At 43.7% G+C, this 23862-nt stretch overlaps 1 protein-coding gene across 1 annotated transcript in view; it reads right to left on the reverse strand.

Moving 5' to 3' along the window:
- Window positions 1-23862, reverse strand: part of LOC307184283 (chondroitin sulfate proteoglycan 4-like) — a gene marked incomplete at its 3' end in the record, with an annotated part of 64186 nt that overhangs the window by 31154 nt on the left and 9170 nt on the right. The window contains 10 exon segments of the mRNA XM_079917634.1: window positions 10254-10323; window positions 10325-10428; window positions 14943-15214; window positions 15217-15397; window positions 16691-18717; window positions 18720-19370; window positions 19373-19901; window positions 19907-19963; window positions 19965-20258; window positions 20816-20979. Coding sequence (XP_079773760.1) covers window positions 10254-10323; window positions 10325-10428; window positions 14943-15214; window positions 15217-15397; window positions 16691-18717; window positions 18720-19370; window positions 19373-19901; window positions 19907-19963; window positions 19965-20258; window positions 20816-20979 — 4349 coding nt within the window.

The raw sequence follows: 23862 nt of genomic DNA on the forward strand, positions 1-23862 counted from the left end.
GGTTTGGGTCTCAGCAGCTAGAAGGATGGAGTCACCGTCAGCCGAAACGAGGGCAGCTGCGGGGGAAGTGTATCTGGCAGTAAGAGCAGGAGTTCGGTTTTGAACATGCTCAGTCTAAAGTGCTGAGACGTCACACCAGGTCTGATGGAACTAGGCTGTTTCGAGTTTCTCTAATCCTGCAGTCACGTGATATTTCACCAAAACTAAAGATGGCGGCTTTATCACTAACTAGATTTTCTCATTTCTCTCTGTATTTATAAACGTCCTCCCCACAGAAATTCTGTGCCCATTCCCAAGCTCATGTGTCATTCTTTGCTCTCTGACTAGACACTGATCATCTTCTACGCTTGTTACCAACTTGCTTAAAAATTCAATCCTAAGCAATTTACTAGGTAATCGCTCTGGTCTAAGGGGCTGTTCTTCTCAGTAGAAAAGGCAGTTTATAAAATAACTTACCTGTAACTAAATGGAATTTGAGATAGGGAGATTAGAAAGTACATAGGATCCCTATATTTACCTACCAGACATGATATGCCACTTCACCTATGAAGCCCTGGGCACATTTCTCAATTTCTCTGTGCCTCAATTTCCTCAATAGTGAACTAGGAATAATAGGATTATTATGTATAATGAGTAAGTGAAGATCTGCAAGTGCTTCGGAAGAGCTTTTTCTGGCACATAGTAAGCATTCAATAAACATTACCTTTATGTTGCCCATCTTCTTCATCAGGTTTGGCTCTGAGGATAGATGTGATTCCTTCACATTACTTAAAAGTCATTTGGAGTTTAATGACTACCACATTCTTTTTTTTAATATTTATTTATTTGGCTGTGTTGGGTCTTAGTTGCGGCGCACGGGCTTCTCTCTAGCTGCGGTGTGCAGGCTCTCTAGTTGTGGCACGCGGCCTTAGTTGTCCCGCGGCGTGTGGGATCTTAGTTCCCTGACCAGGGATCAAACCCATGTCCCCTGCATTGGAAGGCAGATTCTTAACCACTGGACCACCAGGGAAGACCCTGATTACCACTTTTAAGGCTATTCTTTTTTTTAACTTTTTTTTAATTGGAATATAGTTGATTTACAATATTAACTTAATTTCAGATGTACAGCAAAGTGATTCAGTTATATATATTTTTTTTCAGATTATTTTCCACTATAGGTTATTACAAGATACAGAATATAGTTCCCTGTGCTACACAGTAAATCCTTTTTGCTTATCTGTTTTACATGTAGTAGTGTGTATCTGTTAATCACATACTCCTAATTTATCCCCTTCCCATCCCTTTCCCCTTTGGTAACCATAAATGGGCTATTCTATAATATGTCCTGTGCATTTTGTTTAATCCCACAGCATTCCTCCATAATTTGAGGTAAACAGTTTATCCATTTAATGATTCTGTTGTCAACGGATGCTCCTATATCTTGGCATCTGGAATATGCCCACTGAGGATTTTTCAGCCCTAAACTCTAAGGACATCAATTTTTTAATAGCTACCAGAAATGTTAATCAACCTAATGTTCAAATTATAAAGTTTTGGTCTTCAGTTAATCCATGGAAAGCCTACAGTTTCTATAAAATACACAAGTTGGACTGCTTAACAAAATTCCAAGTCCAATCATTCTAGTTTTTCACTTTTCACATTTTTAAATCCATCTGTGTATTTTATTCTCATTTTTTCAGGAACTTGAACTGATTTGGAAATGTACTGCCATTTCTCTTCCCATGACTCGTAGATACTCATTTTTTCCGACACCATGCATCCGAAAGCTGGATGAAGCATGCTTTCCACTGTAGTTACTCTTCTGCGAAACACTGCTCTTGCTCCCCTTGCCTCTGGAATACACCATCTTCCAAAACAAATGTAAAACCTGCCACTGAAAACAAGAGCTAGTAACCTCAGGTCTCCACTTCCACTCAAACCAAATTTAGTTCAATTAAAAGTCCCATTGCTTTCGGTGAGGCCTGATTTAATGCCTAGTCCTTGGTAATGGAAACTTCAAATGGGTGGGGACAAGAAAAACAAAGACTCCAAACTTGAATTCAGATTTCAATGTGACCCAAAGCCCAAGAAATAATGGTTTAAGGAGTTAATATCTGAAAAAATTAACACTTGAACCTGGAATGATATATTTTTTAATTTGCCTTTAACTTAAACAGGAGGTTAGTGAGATTTAGAAAAATTATGATCCAATATATCCAAATTATGCTCTTAATATTTAAAAACCCAGACCTTTGTTTTGAGTTTCATATGAGAGATGTGAAATATTTGTGAACTGACTAGCCCACTATTTGACCCCTTCAGGCCTTCAGGCCTCCAAGTCACCGGCTCAGACTTTGCTGCCTTCATTCTTCCGCTGTCCCTAGCTCTCAAAGCTCTTTTCAGTGATGACAAGTGCTTATCGGAAACAAGCAAACAGTTCTATTTCTGGTATGAACAGCAACAATAATAAAACAAAATGTACAGTATCACTGAAAGCAAAAGTTGAAAAATAGAAAAATGAAGCCCCCTTGTGGACACCAATACATTTTATCGGGTATGCACGAAAATCACTGGTCATGCCTGAGTACAAAAGAGAGTATGTTCAGGAGAACATATTTCTGAGAGTAAAATGCAAAGGGTTTACCTGATGTGGTCTAACTCCAATTCCTAACTCCAGTTGGTCATGACAGGAATGATCTCCTGTACCACTGAATGGCCATGATCAGCCAGCCACAAGTCCTGTGACTTAAGGCAATTTGTTAAAATACTTTCAGTACACTTGAAATGATGGGACTGATGGGTTAACGTTAGATTTCTGCCTCTGAATTCCCATCCAGAGTCTGAGATGCTAATAGCAGCTCTGACCCTATCCTCCCACTTCCTTCTCTCAGGTAGACTGCAGATGACCCTTCATGCCCTCTCCTCTAAGCTCCAATGACAAGTAAGGAGAGTGAGCAGTCATGTGGGATAGTCTGAAGGTCTTGAGAAAATGTTGTTTGAAAGTCAAAGCCTGGTGGCGCAGGGGTTGAGAATCCGCCTGCCGATGCAGGGCACACGGGTTCGATCCCTGGTCCGGGAAGGTCCCACATGCCACAGAGTAACTAAGCCTGTGCACCACAACTACTGAGCCTGTGCTCTAGAGCCCGTGAGCCAGAGCTACTGAGCCCACGTGCCGCAACTACTGAAGCCCACGTGCCTAGAACCCGTGCTCCACAAGGAGAGAAGCCACTGCAATGAGAAGCCCGCGCACTGCAATGAAGAGTAGCCCCTGCTCGCCGCAACTAGAGAAAGCCCGTGTGCACCAACAAAGACCCAACACAGCCAAAAATAAATAAATAAAAATCAATAAATTTATAAAAAAAAAAAAAAAGAAAGTCAAAGACACCAGAGAATCTGAAGACTATGATGGTTAATTTTATGTGTCACCTTGACTGGGCCACAGGGTACCCAGCTCTTTGGTCAAATATTATTCTGGGTGTTTCTATGAGAATGTTTTTGGATGAGATTAACATTTAAATGGGTTGAGTAACACAGATTGTCCTCCCTCAGGTGGGTGGGCCTCACCAATCAGTTGAAAGCCTGAATGGAACAAAAGGACTGATCCTTCCCTAGGGTCAGGGCAGTAAAGAGAATCCTTTCCTGCCTGACTGCCTTTGAATTGGGACACTGGCTCTTCCTTGCAGCCTTTATATGGGAACTACACCATCAGCTTTCCTACGTCTCCAGCTTGCCCACTCACCCTACAGATCTTGGGACTTGCCAGCCTTCATGATCACATAAGCGAATTCCTTATAGTAAACAAACAAACAAATAAATAAACACACACACACCCCCTATTGGTTCTGTTTCTCTGGAGAACCCTACATAATACAGAGGACTTATTAATTCATATTTAGGATTGTTTTTGCCCCAGACTCTGCCACTGTCTAACTTGGTTATTTTGGGCAAGTCACTTAACTTCTGAAGCTTTCTCTCTTCTTTAAAATGGAAATAACAGCAATACTTGCTTTATCTACCTCACCAGGTCCTTGGGCTTCTTAACTATAACAATGAAGGAAGAGATAGTAGAGCATCACGGTTGCGAGCAGAAGCTTGCATTCCAGCTCTGCCACTTACTGTCTACCAGCAGCTCTTCCAGTACTGACCTTGGGCAGATGTCTGAGCCTCTCTGTGCCTCAGATTCCTCATCCTTAAAATAGAAATGATATTCCATAGAGTTGTTGAAGATTAAATGAGTAAATAAATATACAATGCTTAGAACAATGCCAGAAACAGAGTAAGTGCTAGGTAAGAATTAGCTACCATTAAGATTATGTAAATGATAGTTGTTATTACTGTTTGCCATGCTCTGAAATCTAGAAGAAGAAAAATCACTGTCTGAAATAATCCCCTACATTTGAAACTTCTGCCTGGAAAGAAGTAACTAGCAACTGTAGCTTTGGAGAAATTATCTGTTTGTTGGAAAATGTACTCTGCTATTTTCAAGAAATGCATACTCTTTATATATTAGTTTTCAGAAGGTTAACAAACCTAATGTGTGGCAGTTCTTTTGTATAAACAGTTATCCATTTGTGAGAATAACTTGCATTATGTTCAACACACACAGTTTTTCCAGGAAGTTTTCTGTGTTCATTTGCCGTTGTTATTACACATTCTCATGGATATGATAGAGATATCATACTCCAATAAAAAAAATTAGGGGCATAAAGTAAAGAATATCTTAGATGTCATAAACTGCCAATACAGGCTCTTGAAATCAGCAAAACCAATTCCTGACTGTCTCTTGGCTCTTTTTCATCAGGTCTAAATTACGCTGAGATTGGTAATAGACACTGTAGTTATATCATAAAATTTTAGTGCATAAGATTTCCTTCTTCTAAAATCCTTAAACCAATTCCATTCACGTTATGCTATATATAACAGGAAAGCAATGTTGTAATTATATACCCTGGTCTACATCCCTTTTTCTTCGAATATTTAAAATTTTATAATTTATGTTCTTCCTTTTCTGTATTTGCCCTCCTCAACATGACTTTGGGCCATAAGAGCAGTACCTAAAGCGAATCAGCCAGGTTTGCAGACAATATACCTGGTCCGTCCACCCCTATCTCCTTTCCTGCTGGACAGAGCAAGGCAGATGGGCAGGGAATGGGCAGGCAGGGCTACCCTGGCCAGCAGCCCTATGATGATGGGTACTCACAGGAAGACTTCAAGGCTGAGGACGGCAATCTGTGCGCCTCCCCTAAACACAGAGACCTCCGGCATGTGGTAAAGTACCCTGATGAAGGGGTATAGAGGGGAGGCGGTTGTTACAGCCTGCATTAACTCTGTTATAACCTTCCAGTACACGTTTCTAGGTGCCCTGCTAAATAGAAGTTTCCGAAAATGAACTCCTAGGACTTTACTCAACCTGTAAAAGCTCAGGTGTTCCTAGAAACAGGAAGAGTCATTTTAAAAAGTGATTTATCCATATAAAAACATCAAGCTTTGCTAGATCAGTGGCATACAATGTTCTCTGATTAACACCCAAAGTAAGGAATACTTTTTACAAAACAACCTATTACTCATACGCATATATGGATATGTGTGTGTGTTTCAGATGACGCAAAAGTTTCATATAACAATTCTGCCCTCACTACACACAGTGCATTCTGATGCTACCTGTTCCATTCTATTTTATTCTATCTAATTTGTTTTTAAAATGTTGGTTCTGATCCACTCAGTTAATTTCACAGTCTATTAATAGTTTGCAACCTGGAGTTTTAAAACACTTCCAGATCATTCTCATTGTGGATAGCAGAGTGGACTCTGCTCAGACTACCTGGGCTTAAAACTCACTCTCTTACTAATTGTATGACCTTGACCAAGGGACTTAGCCTTTCTGTGCCCCACGTCTACTATAGTCCTCATTCAACGTCAAGGGTTGTGAGAGAATTGAATGAGAAGTCACATGGGATGCTTTTTGAAGTGAGCCTGGCTCACAGCAGAGGCTCAATAAATGCTGGTCCACTTCCCCTTCCTCACCTCTAGAAGCCCAGTGGAATGAAACGGTCTAGTGTAGGGGGTCCTTATGCCCAGAAACCAGCTCTCACCATGGAACCTAATGTCTGACCACTCTCCTCCCTCCATCTGCTCTGGCCACTCTGAGCTTCTCATGTCCTCAAATACGCCAAACCTGCTACAGACTCCCTGGATTATCCCTTTGCTGGGAATGCTCTTGCCTCAGACATTCATATGGTTCCTCACTCCCCCACACGAGCAACCCTACACCGGCCCTTATTCAGAAAAAGAGGTAACAAAGCAGGCTTAAGACTGCCTTTCCTTAGAAAGTCCTGCATGCAAGTTGGCACTTGGCTGGCATCAACCATCTGGGAACACGATGGTTAAACAGTTTTCTGTACTGATATAAAACTTTCCCTAAATAATAAGAATGGCTCACTGTATCTAAACAGCACAAACAATGTGGTTTGTGCAGGACTCCTGCTTTCCTTCTGGGAATCCGGGACTTTGGGTCATACGAGGCAGAGGGCGCCTACCTGACCAGCCCCCAGTAAACATATTGGGTGCTCAGGATCTAATGATCTTCCCTGGTAGACAACACTTCCCACGCATTCTCACAACTTGCTGCTGGTGGAATTAAGTGCATCCTGTGTGACGTCACTGGAAGAGGACTCTTATAGCCTGACCGACTTTCCTCTGGACTTCACCCCACATGCCTTTTCCCTGTGCAGATTTTGCTTCTTATCTCTCACTGTAATAAATCTTAGCCATGAGTTTGACTATATGCTGAGTTCTATGAGTCCTTGCTAACGAGCAAACCTGGAGAGGGCTTGGGGACCCCTGACACACAGGGCTCCATGCAAACATCCCTTCCATGAAGAGATCCTCTCTCACTCCAATCTCTCTGCAAGGTCAGCGTTCTCTAACCCCATCACTCTCTGTCCCCTTAAATACTCTGCAGAAAAATACAGCAGATCATCACTCTATTTATCACATACTTTTATTGTCTTCTCCACTCAACATAAGCTCCACAGGGCACTTAGACGTTCAAAATTTATTGCCCCTACCACAGGCCTGGCACTGTGCCAGGCACTGAGGGCAGCATAGGAAAAGGACAGCAAAGTCCCTTCCCAATGGAGCTTACGTTTGCGGGAGGTGACAAACAATAGATTGTTTATTTGTTTACTACAAAGGAGAATAAAGCAGGGTCAAGGGACAGAGGATGGCCTGGTGCTCTTTCTGCTGGCGTGGCCAGGGAAGCATCTAACAGGGCAGCACGTCTAGAAGCGTGGGGAGCCAGAGTCCAGCCGGGATTCCCAGAGAGGGTAGCATGCCTTTGCTTAAGGAGCCCTGGTACTACGTTCTGTACCGGATGGCTGCAATCAGTGAACTCTAGAAAGCCTCTATTCACAACAGTCATAATTCAAAACCAGAAAAACTCATTTTGGCAAATGAGCCTAAGTCTTTCTTGGTATAGAAAGATTTTCATTGATAGAGCACCATGACCATTACCTACAACTGAAGAAACAAATTCTTGAGACCTCTTCCATTTTAAAACAGTCAAGCAAATCCTACCAAAACTATTTCTACATGTTTACATGACTAGTTAATATGTCCTACCGTAGTACCTAGTCACCTTCAGATTTTAGACACACGGACTTTAAAACCAAAACTATTCATATGTTTCTCAGTCAAAGAGAAAAGGTTCCCCCAGTGTATACCAGAGTACGTCCATCCGATAGAAAAAGGCTCAACACTCCCTCCATCCGTCTAAGCTCAGCTTCACCCAGAGAGTGTCAAGCAAGGTTTACAGTCATAAAAACCACAGGATATTAGAACTGGGAAGGACTGACAGATGACCAAGGAAAACACGCACACATATAGACACATACGCACACACACACACATATACATACACACTCACACACCCTACCCTGCAACCTGCTTATGGTTTTGCTATTGAGGAAGGTGAGACCCAGAGAAATTTTGCTTAAATTGGGCAGTTTACAAGCCTTAAACTCTGGTCTCCTAACTTTAATCCAGAACTTTCAAAACAGAAATGAATTTCTTACTCGATAAATAAACGAATAAGCTCAGAAAGGGCCAGTGTCAAATGACCACATCCCTCAAAAGTTGTACCCTTCCTGGCCTGGATCCAGGCTATCTAGGGAAGAAGATAGGAAAAAAGGAAATGGCTCCTACTCCGGGCTATTCTTCCTTTTTCTCTTGAGAGAAACACTCTGGTATCAGGGATGGGGGAAGAGGTCGGGGCAGACTGCCTGAGCAAGTTCAAGGTTCCTGGTAGACTGTATTTCCCTAATTTTAAGGGAAGACAGAAACAAAGTCTAGGTTACACTTTTTTCTCCTTACAATTCAATGTTCTGAACATCTTAAATTGACAGGTACATTTAAATACAATAAAGCTATTATTAAGTTGACGGTGCATCTTACAATCCATGGTACCTCCAAGCCCACGGTGGGGCTTCAGTTCCTTTCCATGAAGAAGCCTGAGAGTTCACTATCTAATTCTTTGTTCTTCCTCTCCCTCTGCCAACTCCAGCTCTTCTCCCATGTCTTTCTAGATCTTAGGTCCCTCCCCTGGATCTCTCTCATCCTGCAGTTCTGCATCATGCAGCAAAATGCCCAAATCCTCTGCCGAGGCTCCTGGGCAAACACACAGATGTCAGTACAACTGCTGCAGACCTATTCCCTTAAGTCCACTTTAGTAGAAACAAAGGGCACAACAGCTCTGGAGACTTTTTCTTCCTAATAAGACAGCCCTGATCACACAGATGCACTGAGAGATTTGAGTCAGTCACAGGTAATGGGGGAAGTGGCAGAGCACAGTGGCAAGAGAGTCAGACTTGGGCACACTCGGCTTCACATCCACACCTTCCCTTGTGACAGCCTGGGGCCTCAGTGCTCCCATCTATAACGAGGTTAATAATCACAGCAGTTCCTTTGTAGGGCTGTGAAAACGACACCAATATGGAAGATGTCCAGTACTCTACTCAGTAAAAAATGTAAACTTTTATAACTGTGTTTAATAATAATTGACACCTACAATTCATCACGCTGGTCTGCAGCCTACTTCTTAGATCGCTTTGCTGAGAGTGAGTCAATAGGTATTAATACAAGAGTAAGTGTGAGGAGAGGGAGGAAGGCAGCTGAAAACAGAGGGGGGCAGCCCACGAGGTTGACCAGCTGGAACACACCATCCCCAGGCTACCTGGGTAATGACTGTGAAGTAAACTAAAAGATAAAGAGACAAGTTCCAAAGGTCCAAACACCACTAATTTTTCCCTGAAAATGTAGAGGCTGCATAACAAACCGAGCTGTAATATAACTAAAAGCACTAAAAAGCCTATTCCGAGATCTAATTATTTTGAGCAAATAAAAACAGATTTTAAAAACTCCAGTGATTGGGACTTCCCTGGTGGCGCAGTGGTGAAGAATCCACCTGCCAATGCAGGGGACACAGGTTCGATCCCTGGTCCAGGAAGATCCCACATGCTGCGGAGCAACTAAGCCTGTGAGCCACAACTACTGAGCCCTCAAGCCACGACTACTGAGCTCACGTGCCACAACTGCTGAAGCCCGCGCACCCTAGAGCCCGTGCTCTGCAACAAGAGAAGTCACTGCAATGAGAAGCCCGCGCACCACAACGAAGAGTAGTCCCCACTCTCCGCAACTAGAGAAAGCCCGCACGCAGCAATGAAGACCCAACGCAGCCAAAAAAGAATTTTTTTTAATTAAAAAAAAAACTCCAGTGATTTTTAACAATGTAAAATTTTCTACTTTGATTAGCCCCTGGTGGGTTCCTGAGTAAGCCTGCACAATAGTTTAGTTGGTGCTGGGGTGTTTTATAATTAAGGTCAAAGGTTTACAGTTCCTCATTTCTTTGTTGTTCTCCTTGCTTTCTTCCTGTCCCTCCCTGTCACCTACCTGGCCACCACTCTCACCAAAGATCCTTTTTCTCTTTGTGTCGACCACCAGCCAGACATCACGGGTGTGCTGCACCATCTTGTAGCTTGGTGGTCTAGATCCTTTGCCACTTAGAAAACAGCATTTAAGATTACTGGGTTAGAATAGCACAAGCCGTAACCAACAGAATGTCTTGGTAATAACTAGCATTTATTTAAAACCAGGAGGAATATGCCAAGTATACATACGTAGTCATATATCTTATTATTTAATAGTAGAAATACCACAAAAGAAAATCAGATTGGTAGTTCTATGTTATTATGATAAATCCAGAAGCATGGAGCACTTACCTGGAGGATTTTATTGGCTGTTATTACTGGAGCTTCATCATTTACTGATTCGACAGTCACAGAAAGAGTGAGGCAAACTCTGTTTTCCAAGCTCTGAGCTATTTGCAAAGATGGTGAAATTGTCAAGAAGGTCCTCACTATCATCATGAACATAGGAAATCAATTCATTTTCTACCTGTAACCAACAACAAAATATCACCAAACTACTGAAATATATTTAAAAATATGAAAAAATGCTTTAAAAGAAATCCTGATTTTTTAATATCTAAAACACAGAAGCATGTGTTCATCCCATGAAGTATGATTCTGACAATCAGAGTGCAAATTACGATGGATGGTATAATTTTTATGAAGCAGTGCTGCATCCCAGAAATAAGTTTCATGAGGGGCAGAGTGATCAAGCAATGTGGGGTAGTAAAGAGAATGCTGGACTGGTTATCAGAAGACCTGAGGTCAAAGGCTATTTCTAACCCTAAAATGTGTTGTAAGTGACATACTCCACCCTTTCTTCCAATGGAGCAATACCCGTCAAAATTCAGACTCTACTTATTTAGAGTGACTAATTTTTGAAGTTGTGGATTGTTTTATTGGACAATTCAGAATGTCGGATTTACGCTCTGAAGTTTTCACCCACTGATTGGATTTCTGCTCTTTGGAGACATATGGACCAGGGCAACTATTAAGTTTCCCCAAACTTCTCTTTTCTGAGCTAAGCATGCATCATTCCCTTAACTGCTCTTTGTATGCAAGGTTACACCTGCTACCTCCTAACCCTGCCCCTCCTCCTTCAAAATACAATCATTTCTGGTGTATCTCTTAACAGATGCTACCCATAACTAGCTATCATACATCTCCTGAGGACAGAGTATAATGAAATATATTGGAACTGAATTATTCTGTCAAGCCAGATTTCTCTCACTGTAATAACCAAAATGCAAATGTTAATTTTTTATCCCTGATAGATTTCATCTTTCTAATTTCCATTCTGAAATTCCTCTTGGATTTGTGATAGCCACTGATTTGATCAGAACGCCTTCCATGTCTTTAAGGCTCTGATGGAAATACGGAAGAGCTCAGCATTGAAATCAGAGACAAGAAGAATTTTAAAGCTAGAGGGAACTTGGCTTCAGTGAATATGTGACCCAAAAATACAACAGAAGAGAACTTCTAAAGCCCGACAGGAGTAGTTGAACTTCTCAGAAAGTCTCTGGGGTTGTGTTTGTTTTGATAAAATAGAGCCAACATTTTTAACAGTTCAACTTTGCCCAGTCCTATGGCGCACTTCCTTTGAGCAAAGACTTTTGATCTCTCAGAGGTGTTTCTGACAAGAGTTGAAAAGTTCATGAACAGTCTCAGGGGAATGTTGTGGTCACTTGAACACAGGTGCATGAGAATTTCTTTGGAGTTCCGTGGGAAGAGGAATTCCAGACCGTAGGCCTGACCACATGTTCCTGGAACATTCTGCTTTAAGCTATTGGAAAACAAATGTGGAAGAGGGCACTCATCAGAGGACAGGAGAAATTCTAACCTAATATGCTTTAGGAAGATAGCATTTAAATAGCAGTCACCTTTTCCTATCTCTCCTGGAGAAACACATCATTTCCTCAATGAAGTGGTACCCCCCCCCCACGTTACTATTTAAACTATCAGTTAGTAGGTATTAATCTAAAGGCAAAGAGGTTTGGTGGGAATTTGTCTATTCCTAGTTCTAATACTAGAAAAACATCTGCTGATTTGAAATTAAAGTAGATAACAAACTTGTAGAAAATCTTAGAAGATTAAAAAGTGTTTGGGCTTCCCTGGTGGCGCAGTGGTTGGGAGTCCGCCTGCCGATGCAGGGGACGCGGGTTCATGCCCCGGTCCGGGAAGATCCCACATGCCGCGGAGCGGCTGGGCCCGTGAGCATGGCCGCTGAGCCTGCGCGTCCGGAGCCTGTGCTCCGCAACGGGAGAGTCCACAACAGTGAGAGGCCCGCGTACCGCAAAAAAAAAAAAAAAAGTGTTTGGCCCCCTGTCATCAGTCATGTTCAGGGTATATTACGTCCCCTCTCTGTTTACATCCTCTCGCTCCCATTACTCAGGGTCAAAGGTGAAGTCGAAAGCCCTCCCATGCTGGACCTCCCTAACCTCACCTCCTGCCCACCGCGTGTGCAGCTCTAGTCACACTATTCCCCTCACAGTGCTGTTTGTTTGCTCGTCCCTCTGCCTGAATGCTCTTCCTCTATACTCACCGAGCTCACTATCCATCACCTCCTCCAGGTCTCTGCTCAATGCTGCCTTCTCAGCGGGGTCCCCCCGACCACCTTATTTGAACCTGAACATTAACACACACACACACACATACACACACACACACACACACACACACACACACCACTCAAGTCCCCAGCATATTCTATCTCCCTTTCCTGGTTTATTTTTCTCCATAGCACTAACCTTGGTTCAACTATCTTATTTATATAAATTCACTTATTTATTTTATTTATTCTCTCTCTCTGCCTCCTTGTTTCCCCCACTAGGAGAAAGGATCCATAAGGACAGGGATTATTGCTGGGTTAGTTCACTGCTTTATCCGCAGTACTTGGAACTAGGATACCTGACACATAATGGACACTCAAAAACTACTGCTGAATGAATGAAGGGCAAAAATGGCCAAGTGCTCTCCTTCTCTGAGTCACTCAAGGTTACAGCCACGAGTTGTTAGGTTATCACCGTACGTGAAAATGATCATGTCTCAAAACCTAGAGACCTCAGAAGTCCTAAAGGAAGAGAAAGTGTAAAAGGCTCATCTGAAGAGCAGGAACACACAGCCTTGACTGTGAACAAGGTTACATGATAACATGGATACTACAGGGAACACACACGCTTGACACAGATTTCAACCAACCATGCTTAAATACACACTTCTTACAAAGCACAGACAACAATGAATTGGCTAAGACAGAACCAAAAGTTAGTGCTCAGTCTCTCACCCAGAGTGCACGAGGTGAACAGAATTAAATTCAGCTCACACGAGAGCAAGTGGTTATCTCGGACAGTTTGTCCAGCCTTTGAGAGGGAAGCTATGATTAAGAGACGGCTGCACGTAGTCACTAAAGAATCACCTTCCCTGGGTCCCCAGCTGAGAAGCACCGAGTTCTAAGGTCTTTTCCACCCTCAGCAATCTCCGCTTCTCCCCATGGCTCCCTAACACCAGCTGGTTAAGTCTAACCCTGTTGACGTGTAACTCAAGGCTCTGTGCAGTCTGGCCTCAAGCACCCTCTGGCACTCCTCTGCCCGTGCGAGAGCCTTGTGGACCATTCCGCAGCCCCCAGGAACCATGCCCTTCAGTGCCTCCATGCCCTTGGCCTTGCAGTCTGCTTTGCTTGCGTTGCTTTGTTTTCCGTCTCCACCTCCGTTATGTCCTTGCTCTGTCTCTCTCTCCTCAAAGTCTAGCTTAAACTTTATTCCCTCTGTGAAGGCTTCAGTTAGAGTCAAATGTGACCATTCTGCACTCCTGCAGTACCACTGTGAAAGTGCTCCATGAAAGATAAGAAGCGTGTGCCTAATATTAAAGTTCATGTGCCTGATTCCCCCACAGCATTTCTTGAGGGCAAGGAATATGTCTACTTATCATGGTAACCTCACACAGCAACTTGAACAGAGTAGGTTTTTAGTAAATGGATTCAAGTCACTTGATGAGGTGAAATCCTCAGAAGCAAAATGAAGCAGCACACATGGGTTCTTAGCGAACTGGACAAGGACACCCAAAGATGCTAGGTAGCTGTTCATGGTTTCCAACCTGAAGAGTGTGTATTCCTAGGAACTTATAAAGGAAATAATGGGGATCTGCAAGCTACTTTGCAATATTTAAAAAGAAAGGATGGAAATCATTCTTTTATTCATGATAAGAAAGCAAAGTATCACAGTAATACCATTCTAACCCAAAGCAAAGAAACCTGATAGCAGCCCAGAGTTAAGTCTGGTTATTTTATGCTTATCGGACACCAGATTGTCAGTTGTGTCCAGCTGCTGGATTGCAGGGACTGCGCCATTTCAGCCACTGACAGCACTATGCTTAGCACAGGGCACAGCACAGAGTAAGCACTGATTGATAAGGGAATGAATGAATGAAAACATCCACGAATGATTAAAGCATGCCTGTATTAGTTCCCTGGGTGTTATACTTTGAGAGGGGATGGTGTGGAGCTCCTCTAGAACTGGGCAGCCAGGATGGTGCAGGGGCTAGAAACCTACAGCATATAAGCAAAAGCTAAAGAAACTAGAGTTCTTTAACCTAAAGAAGATAGAATTCAAGGGACTTTGATAGTTTTTCCTTTCAATATTTAAAGAGCTTTTATGAAAGGAGGTATAATTTGTTCTGTGAGCTACCAGAGCCAGGACCCAGGAGCAGACGTTTCTAAGTGGCAGCTCAGCATAAAGAAACTTCTAACAACTGGAGTGTCTTTAAACTGGAAGGGCCCATCTCAGGAAGCAGTGAGTTCTCCATCACTGAGGATCTTTAAGCAATGACTAGATGACCTCTCTATGGGGTTACTGTGGAAGGGCTTCTCCATCTGTTGGGAGGTTGGACCAGATACCTTCTAAGGTCCCATCACTCCCGAAAGTCCATGATCTAAATGATAAATAGTCAAGTTTTTTCTCTTATCTAACATACCCAAAACCAAACGTATCCGCTGAGAGCTATTACCTGTTTCCTGGTAAATTTCATTAGCTTTAGTCTTGGAAAATGAGAATTTTCAACATAACCGTGTTTTGGTGGTTTGAGTAGAACGAATTCACAGTCAAGTCCCTCAAAATGTTTGCTTGGAATTTTGAAGTAGTCTTCTGGAAGTGCTTTGGAACCACCTTCGTGGACTGTGAAATTTTGTACCGCCAGAGGAATCCACTTAGGGACAATATCCACCAAGATTTCAAGTCTACTCACAGCTTGGAAGCCATTCATCACATCCAGTAAAAAACAGGAGTTGTCTGTACATAATGGATATAAACATCATCAATGTCCTGTTGTGTAAAAACCAAAGGTGACTTTTCATCTGTCCCCAAGCTGCCCTCCTCTGATAAAGATCTTTGGAGGTATCCATGCACTGGCGGAGTTCTAACAATGAACACTGCCTCTGACGGAATATCATCTTCATGCCCAGCCTGAGTGCACATTCACAACACACAGACAAAAAGAAAAACATTAGCACATGAAAGAGTCAAGACCCCTGATGAACCAAATTGTTTTGTATTAACGTCCACAAATGGCTTAGGTTACCATCCAGGCAGATACACAGTTTAAGCCCCGGTCTGTTCTGGTGACCATGCTAATATTTTGAATTTCAGCCCTGGTCACAAAGGAAAAGCAACATTTGAACAGCTACTAATGTACTAACAAGGCATCATTCACAGTGGCAAGAGACCTAGGACTCAGAAAGTTGTGCTGAAAGAAATAAAATGGTATAAGGAGAAGGAATAAAAGATGGTAGAAGAAATAGCAGCTTACTCACTGAAATTGCAAGACTTTAGAGGAAAGCTTATTTTTAAACTAGTTCAGTATTTTCAATATACATTTAATTTTACGGATTCAGCAAAATCCATCTCAAAACTGTCATTGTTACTGATTTATAGTCACTGAACTATATACGCCCCCTTGTGGTGAAACTTTAACTCTCCAAGATCCTGAAAAAGAATTGAGGAAAGCTGGTAGGCCACGTATTCTTAGTCAAAACTCATTATTTAGTAAACTGCTTCTGATTTGAATTCATTTCTACTTGATGTTATCGGCTGTATTTAGCAAGCAGGAAAACTCGTTTGCAGTCCTGAGGGTAGATTCAGAATAGCCTGCATTTGTGGCCAATTATCATAAATCACAGTTTCCATACCCTGCACAGATTACTCTCTCCTGACTCTCAGCAGCAGGGCTGTGCTACTGGAAGCTTCCAAGTTGGAGCCTCAGGAAACCAGGCAGCTTCTGGTATGAGGTCTCACCCCTGGCCTTCCACTGGTCTAGGCCAATCTGATCCATCAATTTCAAGAAATTACACAAGGCCACATTCACAGCTAAGGAAATAAACTGTGTAATATAGTACCCTCTTCTATTTTAGGGATCCTTTTTATGTCTGTTAAATTACCCTACTCGTTTATACCCGGCTTCACCGCATTACAAATGTAACTCAGACCAAATGAAATACTGGCAGTGTTGCCGTGACAAATGAAAAAAGCAATGACCTCTTCATTTACTATAATATATACATTCCGTCCTCCTTCTCAGGTCATCCTACACCAAACATACATGCATACGCGTGTGATCACGTGCACACAGCTTTAAAATGAGGCTTAGGATAATTTATATTCCATTTCTCCCTATAGCACAATTAGCAGTATCAAAATCATGAAACCTTCTAGCTTTTCTTCTCAATGGCATCTACATTTTTTCAAAGTCATTCCAAATACCAGGAGAGAAATCAAGAGCCTTCCTCTACTCAGTTTTACTGGTTTTCCTTCTTCAACCACAAGGGTCTTGCTGTGCAGAATTTGGGTGTGATGTTGGTGGCTTTCCGAGTCCACTTGCACGTACACGCCCACTTCTAAATATGTATCTTTAACTTTCACCGTCAGGTTGAACACATCGAAGCTGCCACTGCCGTCGTGTCTATAAATCACACGTCCTTGCTTCAAGTCATGCAGGGAAAATGAGCTGGGCCCTGAGCTGTTGACCAGCACTCTGCCACGCTTTGGGGGACACGGGGTGTGGAATTTGATCTCGTGGTCTGTTCTGACATCTTGGTTTGTGGTGACACTGAGGTTGGTTGTCGTGAGGCTGCTGTCCTTTCCCCTCTGTACCAGCAGTCCTGTGTTGTTGGCTATGCGGACACAGAGATCTGACACACTGACCTCGAGGAGGGACGATGTGTAGTGGACGCCATCTGTCACAAACAGCACAAAGCGGGCCGAGTCTGCGCCCTGATGCCTGAAGAGCACACGCCCTTCCCGCAGGTCTTCTTGCCTGAACTGGTAGAGTTTCTGAGTCGGGTCACTGGCTTGCACCAAGTCCCCATTCGGGATGCCCCACCGGGTGTAGAGCAACTGCCCATCATCAAAATCTGCCTCGGGGTCATGGTAACAGAGATTAGCGAGGGTCAACAAGCGCTGGCCGTTCCGCACGACGTGAAAGACCTTATCCACCGCACACACTGGTTTCTCATCGTTCTTTAACTCCACAGAAATGGTGACTTTAATTTCTGTAGACAGATGCTCTGTATCAAAATCCCTGGCCACTCCCTCTTGGCCTGGTCCTGCGGTGGAGGCCATGAGGAGGAACTCGTCACACTGGGTCTCAGAGTCATCGTGCACGTACATGAGCCGCTCACCCAAGATGTCTTGATCAGTGAATGTGGTGATACTGTCATGACTTCCCAGAGAATCTGAAGATCGAGTCAGTTTCAGCTTCCCATGTTGAGGACTCTTGGTGATTTTATACTGGAAAGTCTGACTGTCCGAGGTTTGAGCAAATAACTCCAATTTTGTGATTAATTTCTCTTCTCCTTCTTTTACAAATAATCCTCTGTTCATTACAATAATGCGCCCCTTATCTGCTTTAAAATTTATTCTGAACATATAATCTTTTGATTCCATGTGTTCTGCAACCATGAAGAACCTAATAGTGTCTTGTGAATGTGCCCTGGGCCTTCCCTGTGGTTCATAACTTATCTTAGAGTCTGTAACATTTTGTTGGCTGAAGACTGAGTTTGTTTTTAGAAATTTTGTGCCAAGTAGCAATTTTCCTTTCTTAGGTGGGGTCAGTAACTTAAAATGAAGTTCCCTCTCAGCTACTTCCACACCCTCTGTCACAGCCTGCAAATGATCAGAATTCAATACGTGCCTGTTTATTTTACTGATCTCAAGAGGAACATTTTTCAGAAGGGTAAACTTCAGCCATTGTACCATAACCAGAAACATCAGCTTTTCACTGCTTTTTCCTTCTATGTTAACTTTAAAGTGATCCGTAACATTTTCTAGCTGCAATTCTTTGAATTGACTACAGTACCGGACCTGACCCCAATCAACAGAACGCTGAGAGAAGGTACTAGTTTGTTTCCACTCACCACTTGACCCCTGCCACTGAACCTGGCCATACCGAGGTGGATGAGTGATAACATAGCGGGTGTCCACCTCAGGGCCTTCACCATTAACCTCCACCAACAAGTTGCTCTGTGTAATCAGAACCGTGCCACCCTGCCGTACGACCACACTGGTTCTACTGGCCACTGCAAAGTCCCAAGGAACAGCCATGACCCGTAACACCACTGTATTGCTAACCAGCTCTCCATCACTTGCTCTCAGAAGGATCCGGGAGTTCCGATGGCCCCTGTGCACATACAAAATGTTGCCATCTCTTAAATCCCCATATGTAAAACCATTCATGGCTCTCCCAGGATCATTGGTGTTTTCTAAAAACCCAGCATCTGAATTGAAGTTGCAAGAACTGAGAAACTAAGACTCAAGGAATCTGTGTCTGGGTCTGACACGTGTATGATATTTGGAGTCAGTCGTTTCTTAGAGTTCTCAAACACGAGAAGCAAGTTTCCTTCGGGGAGCTTAAGATTTGGGGGATCATTTACTGGAACGGCAATAATGTTAAACACATATGAAACATGTCCTTGAAGATATAATGGCGCTTCCTTCTTGCTGTTGGAAGAGACGGAAAATGTGAAATAATCCCTAGGTTCTTCTGAACCGTCACGGACATACCAAACCCTTCCTTGCCCCAAATCTAACAGAGTAAAAGCCTTCTCCATTTCTTGTTCGGGGGAAACATCTAATCGAAGGAACCCACGAATAGGCATCTCCTTTATTTTAAATAGTATCTGAGACTGATGGAAACCCAAATCCTTCAACTCCACATCCACCTTCATATGCCTTTGTTCCAGTAGGGCTTGCCCACCTTCTTGGACCTTCAAGTTATTCAGAACCAAGAAATAGCTACTGGCTTCTTGAAGAATAGGCTTGCCTACCTCAGGGTCGGCCGTGGAAAGGGGAACTTCTGCCTGAAGCAGCTTTTCTGTGGTTGTTACAGAAGGGTTTTTGTTATCACCACTCTTCATTTTACACCCAGCAGATATATCTTTGGAAATAGGGCATCCTTTAATGCTTTGTTTTCTGAGTTGGCTTCCAAGCCTCTTAAGCAGCCTTTGAAAGAGATTCCTTGAGCACATTTCCTAGGCACAGAGGCAAGTTCTAACCTTTTAACTTCTTCTCCCTTGCGGCTATCAAGACCTCCCACGAAGAGAGGGCCTTCAGATACAAACGGTTTGCTTTGTAAAGGCAGCCATGTCCTTACTCCCTGTTCATCCACCATCAGGTCCAGATACCTTTCAGTGAATCTGAGTTGAATAACGTGCCACTGGTTGTCACTAACTAAGCAAACAGAAGAGAGCGGAGTGTTATTCTTATTCCTTCCTACATGAGCCTTCAATAAACCTTTAACTATTTCCAAAGCAACAAAATCTCCTTCTCTACCTGACTGAAATAAAAGCAAGGCTTGTTGAGTTCCAGTCTGCAAAGCAAATTCAAATAGCCCATCCCCTTGCACCCTCCATTCTGGGAAGGAGACATAGGACCTGGAGCTAAAGAAGTTGATGGCTTCATCCTCCGCTGCAAAAAATTGCATCCTAGTGACACCTCATAAACTTTCTTAAAACCAGGGTAAGATCTAAGGGATGTTAAGGATCTCCCTCTGGTTAAACACCACATCCTCCATACATCCACGGAAATTGGGGATCTCTCCATCTAGGCACGGGACTTCAAGTCCACCGTGGCCCGCTATGTAGATTCCATGCTGACAGTGCAAATCGTGCATCCCGCCGGTGATCTGGCCAGTCATCTCATAATGTTTGTCAATAACCAGAGAGATACTATCCTTAAAACAGTACAATTCCACTAAATGCCAAACCAAGTCATCCACACGAAGTCTTTTCTCAGAAAGGAGCCCTTGTTCACCTGTCCCCAAATTAACTCTCACCTGAAAGAGAAAGAATCATAATTAATCTCATCTCATAGTGTTTTATTGAGTAAACAAGGCTATTCACAAAGAGAAAGAGAGAAACTTGGACATGGAAACTCTTCCCACATTTATGGACTACATATTGAGGTTAAAAAATTTCAGAGTTGGGGGCTTCCCTGGTGGCACAGTGGTTGGGAGTCCACCTGCCGATACAGGGCACATGGGTTCGTGCCCCGGTCCGGGAAGATCCCACATGCCGCGGAGTGGCTGGGCCCGTGAGCCATGGCCGCTGGGCCTGTGCGTCCGGAGCCTGTGCTCCGCAACGGGAGAGGCCACAACAGTGAGAGGCCCGCGTACCGCAAAAAAGGAAAAAAAAAAAAATTTCAGAGTTGGAACAGTTAAGACATGCTGATAAAATTGGAAAAGATCTCAACACTTACATATGGCACCTGATTTTATTCTAGTGAAATAACAGTAATCAAATGGATAGCTATCTTGTTCTCTTTTCTCTCACTGTTTTTCCCTCCAGTAACTAAAGGCTTATACATGTTTAAAGATTTTGTTTTTAATCTTACCCGTAAGTTTCCTGATAGAAGTTCTATCATACAGTAGTCATTTTCCCCAGCTGCAAGAAAAAGTAATCCTTGTGGTTTGCTGGTTTGAAACTTTAATTGAAGAGATAACTCAGAGGAAACTTCTATGATGTTGAGCCCCACATAGCTTTCACCATAAAAAGATGCTGGGGAAAAAAAAAGTTAGTAAAGTTATTACACAATGACTATTCATTTATATTGTCATCTCCCTTCAGAAGAGACCCTGCCAAAGATAGCTGCCTTGCACAAGCCCACACCTGCTTCCTGGGGTAGCCCAGGAAGATCTGTTGTGGGGAAATAAAGTCTCAGAGTTCTCCTGCTCCGACTCAGGATACCTCTGATGGGTCAGTCCCTCTTCAGAACTCTCAAGGGGGTTGGCCGAGGCTTCCACTGAAACTGAATTGCAAATCTACTTCTCCATCTACCCAGTTCTGCTTCCTTCCCTTCCAAGGGGGTTAATCCCAAGTCACTGGCGGTGAACCGGTGTAACGGTGGAAGGGAACACATTAGCCAGTGCTGAAATATCAACCTGTGAGAAATATAGGGCAAGTACTAACTATGAGGACAATGGAATTGGGAGTCTATTGCTAAGTCTGAATGAAGCTTTGGAAACGATAAGGAAAAACTAGGAGAGATTAGTTGACAATTACAAGCCAGGTGTGAAAGCCAAAGGGCTTCCACGGTAGTACATAAAGCCTTTCTTATCTCCTATAGTGGGTGGGCAGGGCAAGGTGAGACTCCCACCCAGGAATTAGTCATCAGAGCATTCAGCATCAAACTAAGTCAAAGTTCCAACCATGTCAGGCTACCTCTGACAAGTCTATGGCCTGGTTTGGTAAAGAATGGAACCTTGACAAATGGAATGGGGACATCTGGATTGGTGCATTCAAATATCCTGGGTCCCTAGACCCCTCTGAACCCTCTGAGCCTGAAGAAGAGACCTATCCCCCTGTTAAGGTGATACTCCCCTTGCTTAAAGCGGATGCAGAAACCTCTCCCCACAGGAACATGTAACCTCTGAAGATACACTCCCATCTCTCTTCCTGACCACTAGGCCAAAAGCAAAGCCTAAGTCATGATATAACCTGTGTGGAGACATGCTGGGCTTGATATGGGAGGAAAAGGACGAGACCCTAATGGAGCTGCGGGACCTACCCAGAATGTAGTGCCAGCAGCTGGGGGAAATGCACGTGGGACTGAGGGTACCTGATCAAGGGGGCAGGAACATAAAGTTGAAAAAGGGAGAGTTTATACTAGATTTGGGGGCACTCTCGAGGGATGCAGGATATAACATGCTAGCACAGACTGCTGGAAATGGTGTGAACTCACTGCTAAGGTGGATCCCGGAAGCATAGAAAGTGCAGTGACCCACTCTAAGTGAGACACACGCCACAGAATTGCTCTGACGGATGGATGGTGAAAGTAGAGATTCAAGGGATGGTAGGGGTACATCCTGGATCGAGCATGAATAGGACCAGAAGGTGCAACGAGATGGTGGCCTGGAGCGCCATGTCATCCCCATTCTTGCACCAGCACGAATGCATCCTCAGCTCATGCAACTGGCTGCATGGAGAAACCCCTTATTACCAGCTGGTGGAAGGGCAAAACCCCTGAGCTTGGTTAGTGGCTGAGTCAGCTTCATCACATGCATGCAAGCTGAAAAGGGACTCCAACTGCACTACAGCTCCTCTTAGCGGTGGCCATGAAAAACAGGGTTGAGGGAAAATTCTCCAAAAGGTAGAACTGTGAGTGGTACACCTAATCGCCCACTTTATATGGAGAGAGAAGAGGCTTGAGGTTAGAATAAATAAAGACGGATAGGTAGTAGCAAACAGCCCGGCCAGATGGTCAGGAGTCTGGAATGAGAAAGATTGAAAGAGCAGGGCCGAGGAGGTCTGGGAGAGACGCGTGAGTGTCAGCAGGAAGCGGGACGATCTTTATATTGCATGTTAATGCCCACCAGGAAACATCCACCACACAACAGGCGCTAAAACAACCAGGCAGAAAAAATGACTTGGCCAGTTGCCATCAGCCAGCCTCTGTCATCGGCCAGCCCTATGCTGACACAATGGGTGCGTGATGAAGTAGCCAGGGTGGTGAGGGAGGAGTCTATGCCTGCACCCAGCAGCCTGGGCCCCCTCTGACCAAGGCTTCCCTAGCGATGCTACTGCTGAATGCCCAGCGTGCCTCTCACAGAGTCCAACACCAAATCCCCAGTAGGTGACCATCCCTTGAAGAGGGGTGGCAAGGTGATGTCAATGAAACCCTTTCTTCTTGGAATAGCCAGTGATTCATTTCAACAAAAACAGACATATACTCCGGGTATATATTTGCTTTTCTTGCTTGCAGGCCGGCACCAGGCACCACTCTGAGAGCTTCTGGAGTGTTTAATTCACTAACACGGGATGCCGAATAGCGTCACGTCAATCCAAGGCACACCCTTTACTCCAAAGGAGGTGTGGCGATGGGCCTAAGACCCTGAGACCCGCTGGTCCTATCACATAGTGCACCCCTGAAGCTGCAGGCCTGAGAGACTGTGCTAAAGGTATGGTTAAATCACCAGCTCAGAAGCAATACTCTATCAGGGTGGGGTTCCACCCTCCAGGACATAATCTACACTTTAAGTGAAAGATCTTTACACGGTCTTTAAATTAAAAATCTTTACACACCTCCTGCTATGTCTCCAGAAGTATAAGCTGTGGGTCTGAGAACAAGGGGCAGACCACGAGTGGCCTTGTTGACCGTCACTCTCAGTGGCCCACTTAAGGAATCTCTGTTCCCATCCCCATCAACCATAAATCCACGGTTTCAAAGCTCCTGGCTTCCAAAGGGGAACGCTTCTACCAGGGGACACAACAAGATTCTCTCAATATGATAAGTTACAGCTGCTGCCTGGACATTTCAGTCTCCTTATATCAAGGAACTAGCAGACAGGAAGAGTCATGCCTCATCTGGCAGGTAATTGAGCCTGAGTCATCAGGAGGGGGTAGAACTATTGTTACACAACGGGCTCACAGAAAAGTAGGTTG

Source organism: Stenella coeruleoalba (genome assembly GCF_951394435.1).
Source record: "Stenella coeruleoalba genome assembly, chromosome: 3".
In the NCBI taxonomy this organism is placed as follows: Eukaryota; Metazoa; Chordata; class Mammalia; order Artiodactyla; family Delphinidae; genus Stenella; species Stenella coeruleoalba.